This window comes from Chiloscyllium plagiosum, unplaced genomic scaffold (assembly GCF_037043375.1).
Source record: "Chiloscyllium plagiosum isolate Xiang-an unplaced genomic scaffold, Cpla_swu_hap1 HiC_scaffold_45, whole genome shotgun sequence".
Taxonomy (NCBI): domain Eukaryota; kingdom Metazoa; phylum Chordata; class Chondrichthyes; order Orectolobiformes; family Hemiscylliidae; genus Chiloscyllium; species Chiloscyllium plagiosum.
This window is the reverse complement of record NW_028270183.1, coordinates 6,487,267-6,501,072: the sequence shown is the minus strand read 5'-3', so window position 1 is coordinate 6,501,072 and position 13,806 is coordinate 6,487,267. Positions and strand designations below refer to the sequence as shown.

At 45.1% G+C, this 13,806-nt stretch overlaps 1 protein-coding gene across 2 annotated transcripts in view; it reads right to left on the bottom strand.

Moving 5' to 3' along the window:
- The window catches only part of vav1 (vav guanine nucleotide exchange factor 1), a 207,917-nt gene that overhangs the window by 118,920 nt on the left and 75,191 nt on the right, over positions 1-13,806 (bottom strand). For both annotated transcript variants that reach the window (XM_087983397.1, XM_087983398.1), the window contains exon 3: positions 728-786. In XM_087983397.1, coding sequence (XP_087839523.1) covers positions 728-786 — 59 coding nt within the window. The remainder of the gene's footprint in view (positions 1-727; positions 787-13,806) is intronic.

Genomic DNA, 13,806 nt, shown 5'->3' with positions numbered 1-13,806 from the left:
GGCCAAGGAGAGAGAGAGGGATGGGGGCAAAGGGTTTAACTTCCAGTAAAGAGTTACCGTTGACCTCAAAGAAAAACATATTTTCATGACAATTCAGCCAGTAAAGCTGCTACAGTCAAATCAAAATCTTTAGCAAAAACAGAAATAATTTGCTTAGATTCTCATAAATTTACCAGGTTTTCTGGGGGAGTTCCATGAAGGTAGAGACAAGGAATACTCCGGTAAGTAAAATAAATAAATAAATAAATAGATAAATAAATAAATGACCTTGCACATAGGAATAGCTGTATCACAGCTTGGCAATGGGTTAAGTGGAAACTTTCAATGTTCCCCACTAACAGGATGCAGCCATCAGGCAATACAGACGCTCAGCCCCATCACCCAAGTGGGTAATGTGGTATATGATTTTTAGTGCTAGCGAGATGCCGGGCTTTCCATCTCAAAGACTAATGGATCACATCACACGGATGTCCCTTTGGCTGTTCAATATAAAAATGTTGTTCACCTTCCCATTGGTATTCTTGCAAAATGTCCTGATGAATAAGTGATGAAAAGACTTGACAAACTGTCTTTACTTCAGCAGTACGGGTAACCTTCAGATGTCGAATCCTTGACCATCTTTATAGAGACTCATTAAGTATTTACCCTATTGTGTCTGAACAATGCATACACTGTTCAGAAGGAGAGTAAGATTAACTGGTGATAGCCATGGGGAGATTCCACTTACCAGATCCCTTTCCTTTGCGCTATAGGAGTATATGATAAATAGGACAGAGTGTCGATGACCTGAAAGAGAGTGAGGAAAGAGAGTTACCTCCAAATCCATCCAGCTCAAGAATGCACCAAATATTGGTCAGTGATCCCGACCAACTCAATCTTGAGGTGACTGACTGTCAGGTTAGAGGAGACATTGCAAACCAATTATCAGAACTGGAGAAAAGATGGAAGGTAATGAAGGCTAGTACAGAACAAACCATGCACCCAGTACCCTGGGAAAGTGAGAATTCACAGATTCATTCAGACGAACATAGGGGCGTGGATTGAAAGGAGGGGGCAGGAGGTTCAGAGAGGATGTGAGGGAAGCAATGTTTTCACTCAGGGTAGTAGATGCAGAGAGAGTTTGGTGCTGGAAAAGCACAGCAGGTCAGGCAGCATCCGAGGAGCTGGAGAATCGACGTTTCAGCTGCCTGACCTGCTGTGCTTTTCCAGCACCACACTCGACTTTGATCTCCAGCATCTGCAGTCCTCACTTTCTCCTGGTCAAGGCAGAGATCCTTGTAAAAGTGAAAAAACATTTAGATTTGCACTTGCAATGCCAAGCGAAGGGGCCAAGTGTTGGGAAATGACATGAGAGTAATTAGGTGGTTGTTGGACTAGCACAGTTTCAACGGGCCGCAGGGTCCTTTTCAGTGCTGTACACATCTGAAACTCTAAATACTTCACGAAATAGGAACAAGCCTTATGTCCCCCAACATTTCTGTATTGGTATTTATCCTCCAGGTGAGAAAATAGCCCGTCCTTTACCCATTGTCTTTCACCCGCACGTCCGATCTAATCTTCAAATGGCAGTGCGATTGACACCTTTCTCCCTCTCACACCCCATACCCCAGTGGAGAAGTGCTCACATAACTCCATGGTGAGGCCAGGGAGTAGACTTTGTTGCCACAGCTGGGAAACAGTAGGATAGTTGTGAGGCCTAGGTCCAAAGATTTGGATTCAAATCCCATCTCATACAGCGGCTGGTGGCACTTCAGTCCAATGAGATTGAAAGCTAGTCTCCTGGTGACCCTGACATCAGTGGTGGGTATGTTGTTGGAGGGGAGTCAAAGAGACTGGATTTACAAGCATTTGGAGGGACAATGACTGATTAGAGATAGTCAGCATGGTTTTGTGGGTGGGAAATCATGTCTCACAAATGTGACTGAGCATTTTGAGGATGTTACCAAGAAGGTAGATGAGGGCAGAGCAATAAACGTCATCTACATTGACTTTAAAAAGGCAAGTTCTGCATGGAAGTCTGGTTATTAGTGAAGTTCGATCATGTGGGATCCAGGGACAGCTAGCTAACTGGAAACAAAATTGGCTTGACGGTGGGAGACAGAGGGTGGTGGTGGAGGATTGTTTTGCGGACTGGAGGCCTGCGAGCAATGGTGTTTCGCAGGGATCTATACAAGGTCCACTGTTTGTCATTTGTGGGTGAGAACTTAGGAAGCACAGTTAGTCATTTTTACGCATGACGCCAATATTGGTGATAGAGTAGACAGAGAATAAGGTTATCTAAGAGTACAATGGAATCTTGATTAGCTGGGCCAGTGGGCCGAGGAGTGGCAGATGAAGTTTAATTCAGATAAACGTAAGGTATTGCATTTTGGCAAGGAAAAGAAAGTCTGTTGTCAAACAGAGAGACCTAGAGTGTCAGATACATGGTTCCTTGAAGGTGGAGTCACAGATAGTGAAGAAGGCATTTGGTACACTTGCCTTCACTGGTCAGAGCATTGAGTATAGGGGTGTCATGTCATGTGGTACAGGACACTGGTGAGGCCTCTTTTAGAATACTGTGCCCAGTTCTGATAGCCCTGCAACAGGGAGGATATTAATAAATTGGAAAGGGTGAGGAAAAGGTGTACCAGGGTGTTGCTGGGATTGCAGCATTTGAGAAAAAAGAAGAGGATGGATCGGCTCAGTGGAGCGCTGGAGTTTGAGGGGTGACCTTATAGAGTTTCATAAAACCATGAGGAGCTTATATAAGGTGAATAGGAAAGGTCTTTTCCCGAGGGTGGGGGAGTTCAAAACTAGGGAGCATAGGTTTAAGGTGAGAGGGGAAAATTTAAAAGGGGTCTAAGGGGCAACTTTTTCACCCAGAGGGTGGTTCGTGTGTGGAATCAACTGTCAGAGGAAGTGGCAGATGCAGATACAGTTATAACATTTAAATGGCACCTGGACAAGTACATGAGTAGGAAAGGTTTTGAGGGATATGGGCCAAACGCAGGGAAATAGGACTGGTTTAGTTTGAGAAACCTGGCCAGCATAGACAAGTTGGACCAAAGGGTTTGTTTCCCATGCTGTTTGACTCTGTTGATTGTTGTAAAAACCCACCTAGTTCACCGATGTCCTTTAAGGAAGGAAATCTGCCATCCTTACCTGGTCTGGCCTACATGTGACTCCAGACCCACAGCAAAGGGTTTGACATTTAATAGCCCACGGTAAGTGTATATAGTGATGGGTAACAAATGTTACCCATGACAGCAATGCCAATATCCCAGAAATAATACAATAAATAGCTTGACAGTGCTCTCAGTTATAGACATCACCTTCCCTGCTGGGGTATTTCTGAACTTAATCAATGCAGAACTCGCTCAGTAAAAAAAAATGCAGCTGAACCCAAACCAGAAAAAAAAAGCCTTTCTCTGTGAAAGGTCTGACTTCCGATATGTAGAAAGTTAAGAATAATTACTCCACACTTTGACTCACAGCCGAAACTGGTTTGTAACATTTCCTTCTTTCACAATACTTGCTGTCAGCCAAGCTAACACTCCAGTGAGAGGGTTACCAAACTGAACGTGCATCCCAGCCTCTCCCTCACACCTGCAAACTTTGCCCCGGGGAGGGGAGGGGTGGGTTTGTTCTGGAAGCTTCTATCGACACAATACCTGATGATTGTTTTCATTGCAGCCCCTCCTCTGCTTCTTCACTCTGTTCTGTAAAATGCAGGGTTTCAGCCATAACTTGCATTATCTCACGCACATCATTTCTTTCTGATTTAAAACACTTGCCCATCCATCCCTTCCCACCAATCACACTCCAATGCCCTAATACTAGCCAAAGTAAGTTAGCTTTCTTTAGCTTTAATATTTACAAGGACATTGACAGGGTTGGAGGGTTTGAGCTACAGGGAGAGGCTGAACAGGCTGGGGGCTGTTTTCCCTTAAGCGTCGGAGGCTGAGGGGTGACCTTATAGAGGTTTATAAAATTACGACGGGCATGAATAGGATAAATAGACAAAGTCTTTTCCCTGATGTCGGAGAGTCCAGAACTAGAGGGCATAGGTTTAGGATGAGAGGGGAAAGATATAAAAGAGACCTAAGGGGCAACTTTTTCACGCAGAGGGTGGTACGTGTATGGAATGAGCTGCCAGAGAAAGTGGTGGAGGCTGGTACAATTGCAACATTTAAGAGGCATTTGGATGAGGATATGAATAGTTGAAAAATGTCGTGCTAGAAAAACACAGCAGGCTAGGCAGCATCCGAGGAGCAGGAGAATCGACGTTTCAGGCATAAGCCCTTATGCCCGAAACGTCGATTCTCCCCATTCCTGAAGAAGGGTTTATGCCTGAAACGTCGATTCTCCTGCTCCTCGGATGCTGCCTGGCCTGCTGTGTATTTCCAGCACTACATTTTTCAACTCTGGTACTCCAGCATCTGCAGTCCTCACTTTCTCCTGGGTATATGAATAGGAAGGGTTTGGAGGGATATGGGCCGGGTGCTGGCAGGTGGGACTAGATTGGGTTGGGATATCTGGTTGGCATGGTCGGGTTGGACCGAAGGGTCTGTTTCCATGCTGTACATCTCTGTCACTCTATGCTGGCTAGCGATAATAACATGTATTGCCGTCCTTAACTGCCCCTGGAGAAGGTGGGGGTGAGCTGCATTCTTGATCCACTGCAGTCCAGGTGCTGTAGGTTGACCCACAATCCCCTTACGGAGGTAATTCCTGGATTTTGACCCAGCGACACCAAAGGAATGGCGATATAAGACCATAAGAGATAGGAACACGTGTAGGCCATTCTGCTTGGCTATTCTACGCAATCATAGCTGATTTGGTGATCTTCAATGCCTTATCTCCCTCACCCTTGATTTTCCTTACTGTCTATCTCAGCCTTAAAAATGCAACCTCTCCAGCCCTGTATGGTAAAGAATTCCACAGATTCAGCAATATCTGAGAGATAAAAAGTTCCTCCTAACCTGGCGCTCCCTTGCTCTGAGATTACGATCCAAGACTCCCTCACACAGGGAAACACTTCATTCACATCTACCCCGAAACCTGTTATAATTTCACTAAGGTATCCTCGCAATTCCTTTATTTCCAAGTCAGGATGTGAGTGGTTCGGAGTGGAACATAGTGTTCTCTTATGTCTGTTGTCCTTGTCCTTCTGATTGTGGGTTTGGGAACTACAGTCATAATAGCTTGGGCAGGTTGCTACAGCGCAACCTAGAGATGGCAACACAGCAGTGTGCTCTACTGGTTTCTCAATCAATCAAGTCTTGAAGGCTGAATGGATCCCATGACTTTTTACTGATTGCGAGACCAGCTGTCTGACTGCACATTCCGATAACTGCTTCTGTCACGGGCACTGGGAAACACCACATCTAGTGAAAGGGAAAATCCTTCACAAAGTCTCACAACATCTGATGAGAAGTCTTAGACAGCCGAAAAAGAAGGGTTATTTTTGTCTCACTGCATTTTTATTTGAAATTAGTTTGCTCAATTTTCACAGCCTCTTCCGTTGCTGACTCTGCGCTGAGTGGGGAGTTGGCAAAGTCTAAACAGAGCGCAAAGAAGCAGAGCACGCAATACCCGAATCACAGCCAGAGTGTGCTCCTTTAACTCCACTGGCAAACATCCTTGGGGTTGCTTTGGAGATGGCCAGGGCTTGGGGCAGAAGGAGGGACTGCAGAATTTTGCAATAGGGCGAATGGTTGGTAACACTCTGGGAAGAGTTCAGCAGTGTCAGTCACAGAACGATCACCCAGAGGGTTTGGGGGGGGGGGGGGGGGGGGGGGGGGGGCAGCGGTCGGAATGCATTCACTGCCAGGGGGAGTTGAAATAGGAAATTTCACAGTCTTTAGAAACTCAGATGATCATTTGAAGCACCGTAATACTCAAGCTTGTGGGCCTTGTGCGCAAGTGGGACCACTCAGAATCTCCACAGCATGGATACAGGTCATTCGACCCAAAGAGTCCACCCCAACCTCCATAACATATCCTGCCCAGATCCATCCCTGCATTTCCCATGGCCAATCCACTCTAACCTGCACATCCCTGAACACTACGGGCAATTTAGCATGGCCAATTCACCCTGACCTGCACACCTTTGGATTGTGGGAGGAAACCGGAGCACCCGGAAGAAACCCACGCAGACTCGGGGAGAACGTGCAAACTCCACACAGTCAGTCACCCGAGGCTGGAATCGAACCCGGGTTCCCTGTGAGGCAGCAGTGCTGACCACTGAGCCAACCTGTCACCTTAACGTTGTCAAGTGATGTATTTTGGAAGGTGCAGACTGGATAGGCCAAAGGGCCTTTCTGAATGTATGATTCTCTGATTCTAACACCTTCCCCCAGTGTTAACTCCATCCACTACAAGACCCATTGTCAGAGGTGGGGTGTTGGTGGACAACCCAGGGTGTCGAACTGGTTGCAAAAAGCAATCCTCAAGGTCTACATTTGGTAAAATAAACAAGGAAAGACTTACACAAACAATGGTAGGGCCCTGAGTAGTGCTGTAAAACAGAGAGACCCAGGGGTTCATTCTTTGAAATTTGCATCACAGATAGAAGGGGTGGTTAAGAAGACCTTTAGCATGCTTGCCTTCATTGCTCAGACCTTTGAGTACAGGAAGCTATGTTGAGGTTGTATAGGACGTTGGTGAGGCATCTTCTGGAGCACTCTGTCCAGTTCTGGTCACCCTGTTACAGGAAGGGTATTATTAAACTGGAGAGGGTTCAGAGAAGATTTACCCTGAGGTTGCTGGGAATGGACGGTTTGAGATATAAAAAAGAGACTGGAAAGGCATTGAACTTTATTCACTGGAGTGTGGGAGACTGATGGTGACTTTATTGATGTTTACAAAATCATGAGGGGCATAGATAAGGTGATTGACAAGGGTTTTTCCCTAGGGTGGGATGGTGTCAAAACTAGTGGCATATTTTTAAGGTGAGAGGAGAAAAACTTAAAAAGGACTTGAGGGGCAACTTCTTCATGCAGAGGGTGGTACGTGTATGGAATGAGCTGCCTGAGGAAGTGGTGGAGGCTGGTACAATTACAACATTTAAAAGGCATCTGGATGGGTTAATGAATAGGAAGGGTTTGGAGGGATATGGACCAATTGCCAGCAAATGGGGACTAGATTAACTTAGGATATCTGGTCAGCATGGACGAGTTGGACCGAAGGGTCTGTTTCCATGCTTTATGACCCTATGACTCTACAACACAAGAAAAGGCCCTTCAGCCCATCGAGTCTGCATTGGGCAAAGACAATCATCTAACTATTCTAATCCCATTGCCTTGTGTGCCTTGTGCACATCGAAATCCTTCCTCCATGTGATGAGGGTTTCTGCCCTTCCCACGCTCACAGACAGTGAGTTCCAGACTCCTAACACCCTCCGGGTGGAGAAACCTCTCGTCCACCTCCTCCCTTTGTTTTACCAAATGCAATACCCAAACGTAGACCCCGAGGATTGTTCTTTTGTCACCTCCTCCTCTAAACCTCCTACCACTTACCTTCAATCTACACTCCCTGATCATTGAACCCTCCACCAAGGGTGAAACATTCCTTCCTGCCTGTGCTATCCATGATCCAGAAATGGTTGGAAATGAACCAGTTCCTGCAGGAAGTCCATTTTGAGGTACACAAGTGGGGTCAGCGCGATAAATCCCATTTGCAACTTCTCCTGGTCTTTCCAGTGCAGCGCAGAGGGTGTGCCGCACTGTCAGAGGGACCCTATGACAAATGAGATGTTAAACTAAGGCCTCAATCTTCTTTCTCAGGTGGATGTTACCAAGAACAAAAAATCCTGGGTGCTGCTTCTGATGAGAACTGGAGTGTTCTATTTCCAAATACCTCTTCTTAAATTTCCAGAAGACGTTTTGATTCACTTGCTCGCAAATTTTCAAATTAAGATACATTGCAATTTGAAAATTTGTTAGCGTTTTATTTAAAGGAACTTTTCTGCTTGTTTGAAGTTGTGAGCTTTCAGGAGGGCCTCGGAAGCCAGTAGAAGAGCTTTGGTCAAGTTTCTGTTGCTGGAACGTCAGGGGAAATGGAGTTATGGATGAAGAGAAGACAATCCTTGAAATAGCTGATGTAGACCATTCATCCCCTTGGAGTGATTCCATAATCAATATGACGCTGGCTGATCTGTTTGTGTTTCAAATTCCACATTCCCATCCACCCCAATGATCATGACGTGGAGGTGCCGGTGTTGGACTGGGGTGGACAATGTTAACAATCACACAACACCAGGTTACAGTCCAACAGGTTTAATTGGAAGCACTAGCTTTCGAAATGCTGCTCTTTCGTCAGGCCATTGCATTGGTACCGAACTTGGCTATCAGCCTCTGCTCGCCCACTTTGTGTTGTTGTCTGTCCCAAAGTCCGCCTTGGAGGATGGTCACCTGAAGGTCCGAGGTCGAAAGTCCCTGACTGCTGGTGTTCCCCGACTGGAGGGAACATTCCTGTCTGTTGATTGTTGTGCGGAATCCATTCATCCGTTGCCATAGCCTCTGCTCGGTCTCGCCAATGTACCATGCCTCAGAGCATCCTTGCCCGCAGTGTGTGAGATAGACAACGTTGGCCGAGTCACATGAGTACCTGTCGCGTACCTGGTGGGTGGTGTCCCCATGGGTAATGGTGGTGTCCGTGTCGACACTCTGACACGTCTTGCAGCGTTTGCCGTGACAGGGTTGTACGGTGTTGTCCTGAGAGCCGGGCAGTTTGCTGCGAACAATGGTCTGTTTAAGGTTCGGTGGTTGTTTGAAGGCGAGAGGTAGAGGCATGAGGAAGGTCTTGGCGAGGTGCTCATCCTCATTGATAATGTGTTGCAGGCCGCAAAGAACATGGCGTAGTTTCTCTGCTCCCGGGAATTACTGGACAATGAAGGGTTACCGAAACTAATATGGTCATTCTAAAAGATGAAAGACTTAAACCAAACGTGTTGAATATTATATTCCATGATACTGCAATCCTGTTGCTATAAATTCTGTGACATATGATCCTGCTCCACTATCACCTGATGAAGGAGCAGCGCTCCGAAAGCTAGTGCTTCCAATTAAACCTGTTGGACTATAACCTGGTGTTGTGCGATTTTTAACTTTATCCACCCCAATAAACCCCAGCCTCACAAGAATTCATTGTCCCTCTTTCTCAAAAGACCTCAATGAGCTCTTCTCTACTGTATTCAGAGGTAGTGTTCCAAATTCAGACAACCTTCCAGAAGAAAATTATCCTTCTCATTTCTCTCCCATATATTATCTGAACAATCGACTTAGATGGTAAGACACACCTCTGGAGCAGGTGGGACTTGAACCTTGCCCACTCCGGCTCAGAGTTAGGGACATTATACAAAAACCCTCATCACCATGGCCTTATAATTTTAAAAGTATGGCTCAATTAGGATTTAACGGACAGCTTTCTCAAAGAGCTAGAAAAGGTGCAATGGGAATCTAGTCTAGATCAGAGTGGTGCTGGAAAAGCACAGCAGGTCAGGCAGCTTCCGAGGAGCAGGAAAATCGACATTTCGGGCAAAAGCCCTTCATCAGGAATGAGGCAGGGAACCTCCATATTCTCCACCCCGGGACATTTTGCCACAATGGGAATCTGCCCTGGCACTGTAGGTGGGTGCCAGGGCACAATGTCCCAGTATAGAGACATGCAGGTCTCACGGAGGTCCCTGGATAAACAAGCATTGTGGTTAGCCTCTGGCAAATCATTTCCCTTCCGAGGGATCAATATCCCTCCTTTGGATGGGAGCCAATCTGCTGAATAAAACGTAAACATTAACTAGTTATAACTAAAATGTCAGTGGGTGTTGCCATATTGTACTAAGCTAGAGAACTGGGAGATTGAGAAACTGGCAGAAATAGAGAGGGAGAGCATCAGAGAGGTTTGGAGATAGAATTCTAGAGCTCAGAGCCATTTAATCAGAGATGCTCAAATGGCCAGGATTAGAGGAACACAGAAATCCTGGTATGGGCTAGAAAGTTGGAGAAGATTACTGAGATTTCAGTGGGGTTTAGAGCTGGACGAGGTTACAAAGATTAGGGATTGTACGGCTGGAGGGAATTACAGAGATGGAGGATTGTAAAGTTGGAGGGGAATCACAGGGATTGGGAATTGTAGGGCAGGAAACGATTATTGAGTGTGTATTCTGGCAGGAGGAGGCTACAGTGTTCAGGGAGGTTGCATGGTTGTAGGGGATTACAGGGAGAGGGAGGGATTTAATTGCACAGGGATTTTTAACAAGAATGAGAATGCTGAATTGGAGGTGCATAGCCAGGCTTAGACAACATACCTCTAAATAGCAGCATTTTACACCATCTCACTGCAATATGCTTTTGAACAATTTCTGAACAACGTTGTATCACAAAACATGTATTTCAGCCAAACTGGACTCTTTGACAGTGGGCAATGATTCTTTTATTCTGCCTTCCTCAAAGTGCATTTTAAGTTTATTTCAATTACAACCTGAGCCTGGTCAGACTCACGCCGTCACCTCATACATAAACTGAGTCATTTTTCTCCAATGCAATATCTTCTAGAATTAAAGGGACCACTTTGCAATATCCTGACTATTAATGGTTGCCTGAGAGAGAGAGAGAGAGAGAGAGAGAGAGAGAGAGAGAATAAAGCAGACACAAGCTTCTAATAACATCACAAGAAGTTTCATTTTGTCTACTCTCATTAGTGAGTTTGAGGAAAAGAAGTATTGGATTAATAAGGACATAAAAATAGCACAGATCATAATTTATGTATGCTATCTAATAAGCAGGGAAGGAGTTTCACAGAAGCAATTTAATCACCAATCATCCTTTACATTGCCAGCACTAGAATAAATATTACATGATAAGTGTAGGTATTATTCCTTGTTATATATCTCTTATGTACTTTTGAAAAGCAACAAGTCAGATTGGTGGGGGAGAGGTCAGATCACAACAACAGGTTTGAAGCAGTAGCTAATTTCTGAGTATTAATTAGTCTCCAAGTGAACTATTGCAATCAGATTCTAGCCTGTAATTCACTCCTCTTGTTTAAAAACCGTCCATCACCCTTCTTATGATGCAGGCTGGTTCACTCACTCCTGGTATCAATAATGTTAAATATAAACTTCGCAAGCTCCTCAATTAGAGAGTCTGCCCTGTGATTAGCTCCAGGCCATCCATTATTCTACCCATCAATCTCTTGACTCACAAAAGTAAATTTTAGCCTGTAGCTCCCTCTCAGCTCTGCACAATTTCATAAATCAATCAGGGAGTGCTGCTAAGACTTTGCAACCCACCCACTTGCAGGGAGCCAGGAAGTGAGTCATTTATAAGGATTCAGAGAAATTAATCTTGTGGACATTGACAAAGTAATTTGCACTCTCTCCATCCTAAGCCGCAGAACATGGCGTGGATGTGATCACTGCAGCAATTTTCTTAAACCAATCAGAAGCACAAAGCCAACCAATCAGAGGGAACGACCTGGCATACGAAATGGCAACACCCACCAACATTTTAATTACAACTAGTTTGCAATTATGTTTTATTGTAGATTTCTAAGCAGATTGGATCCCGCCAGAGCAGGGATATTGATCCCTCAGAATCGAATGATTTCCCAGAGGCTATCCCTAGCACTTATTTAGCCACAGATCCCTGGTGAGAGGCGTATCTCTATCTGCTGTTCAGTTCTGGTCTCCATATTACAGGAAGGATGTGGAGGCTTTGGAGAGGGTGCAGAAGAGGTTTACCAGGCTGCTGCTTGGAATAGAGAGTATGAGCTTTAAGGAGAAGCTAGAAAAACTCTGGAGCAGGAGAGGCTGAGGGGAGACTTGATAGAAGTCGATAAAATTATGAGATGCATAGATAGGATTGACAGTCAGAACGTTTTTCACTCCTCAACCCGTTGGCCCAATTGATCAAGACCCCTTTGTAATTTTGGATGACCCTCTTCACTGTCCACTAAACACCAACTTTGGTGTCATCTGCAAACTTACTAACCACGCCTCCTACATTCTCATCCAAATCATTTATATAAATGACAATCAACAGTGGACCCAGCACCGACCCCTTGAGGAACACCGCTGGTCACAGGCCTCCAGTCCGAAAAACAACCCTCCACCACCACCCTCTGTCTCCTACAGTCAAGCCAATGTTGTATCCAACTGGCAAACTCACTGTATCCTATGTGATCTAACTTTACTAACCAGTCTACCATGCGGAACCTTGTCAAAGTCTTTACTAAAGTCCATGTAGACAACCTCTATTGCTCTGCCTTTATCTATCTTATTGGTCATATCCTCAAAAAACACAATCAAGTTTGTGAGACATGATTTCCCAATGCCAACAAAACCATGCTGACTAACGCTAATCAGTCCTTGCCTCTCCGAATGCATGTAAATCCTGTCTCTCAGAATCCCCTCCAACAACTTACCCACCATTGATGTCAGACTCATTGGTCTATAGTTCCCAGGCTTCTCCTTACAGTCTATCTTAAATAAAGGCACAACATTAGCCACCCTCTAATCCTCCACCATCTCACCCGTCGCTATAGATGATACAAATATCTCTGCTCAGGACCCTGTAATTTCTTCCCTAACTTCTAACAAAGCCCTGGGATAAACTTTATTAGATCCTGGAGACTTATCTACCTTTATGCTTTTTAAGAAGTCTAGCATCTACTCTTCTGTAATGTGGACTGTTTACAAGATATCAATATTTATTTCCCTGTGTTCCCTAGAGTCCATGTCTTTCTCCACAGTAATTACTGAAGGGAAATCTTCATTTGGTGTCTCTCCCATCTCTGTGGTTCTATAGATGGATAATCTTTAAGGGCCCTTGTCTCTCCTGAGTTGCTCTTTCACCCTTAATGTATTTGTAGAATCGTTGTTGATGTCAATTATAAGGTAAAATATTTTTTGATGTAAATTAAATGATAAAACAGTTGGTATTTACACACAGTAGATTCTGAGGCACAGCAGGTAGTGATCCTGCCTCAGAGCCAGACATTCCATGTTTGAGTCCCACACTAGGATTGATGGCCCTAGGTGATGTGTGTGTAATGTGGACAACACACTCCATATGCTGGTGCTAAGAGTGAGTGATTCCTGGACGAGATGGAAAGAACATTGAAGACTCTGCCATCACTTTCCATTGCTCCGGGCTACAACGTGCCGGTGAAAATGTGGACTGCCCTGGGGCTTCAGGGGAGTGAGATGGAGTTGGCAGGACGTCTTTATCCTGGGGTGGGAGATGCAGGAACCTGTCTTCTTGTCCTCGCTAGGGAAGAGTGTGTAGCAGTGATGGTCAAATCTATTACCTTTATTCAGAACATCTGGGTAACATAATGCACTGAAATTGATTGCTGTAGATTTCGGCAAATTAAAACATAGCCTACTAAGGTATTGAATTAATTGCTGGTATGGAGAATTGAGAATTCCCAGGGCAGGTCTAGGCTAGACATAGTACAGAACTCGATGCCTTATAGTGGAAAGGATAGAGGGTTATGGCCATGATTTACCAAGATAGTTCTGAAAGGGATAGAGATCGGAAAAGCAAGAGTAGGGATCTTTTCCAAACAGAAGGCTGAGAGGGGTGAGCTAATCTGGGTCCTGGAAATCTCTGAAAGATTTCAGTCGAGTGGATATTCCCTCATGGAGGGAGGAGACTGTCAGTATGATGCGGTCACCAAGAAATCCAATCAGGAATTCAGGCAAAAGGTCTTCACAGAGAGAGAGCAAGGAGAATGTGGACGTCACTCCCACAGGGAGAGCAAGGAGAATGTGGACGTCACTCCCACAGGGAGAGCAAGGAGAATGTGGACGTCACTCCCACA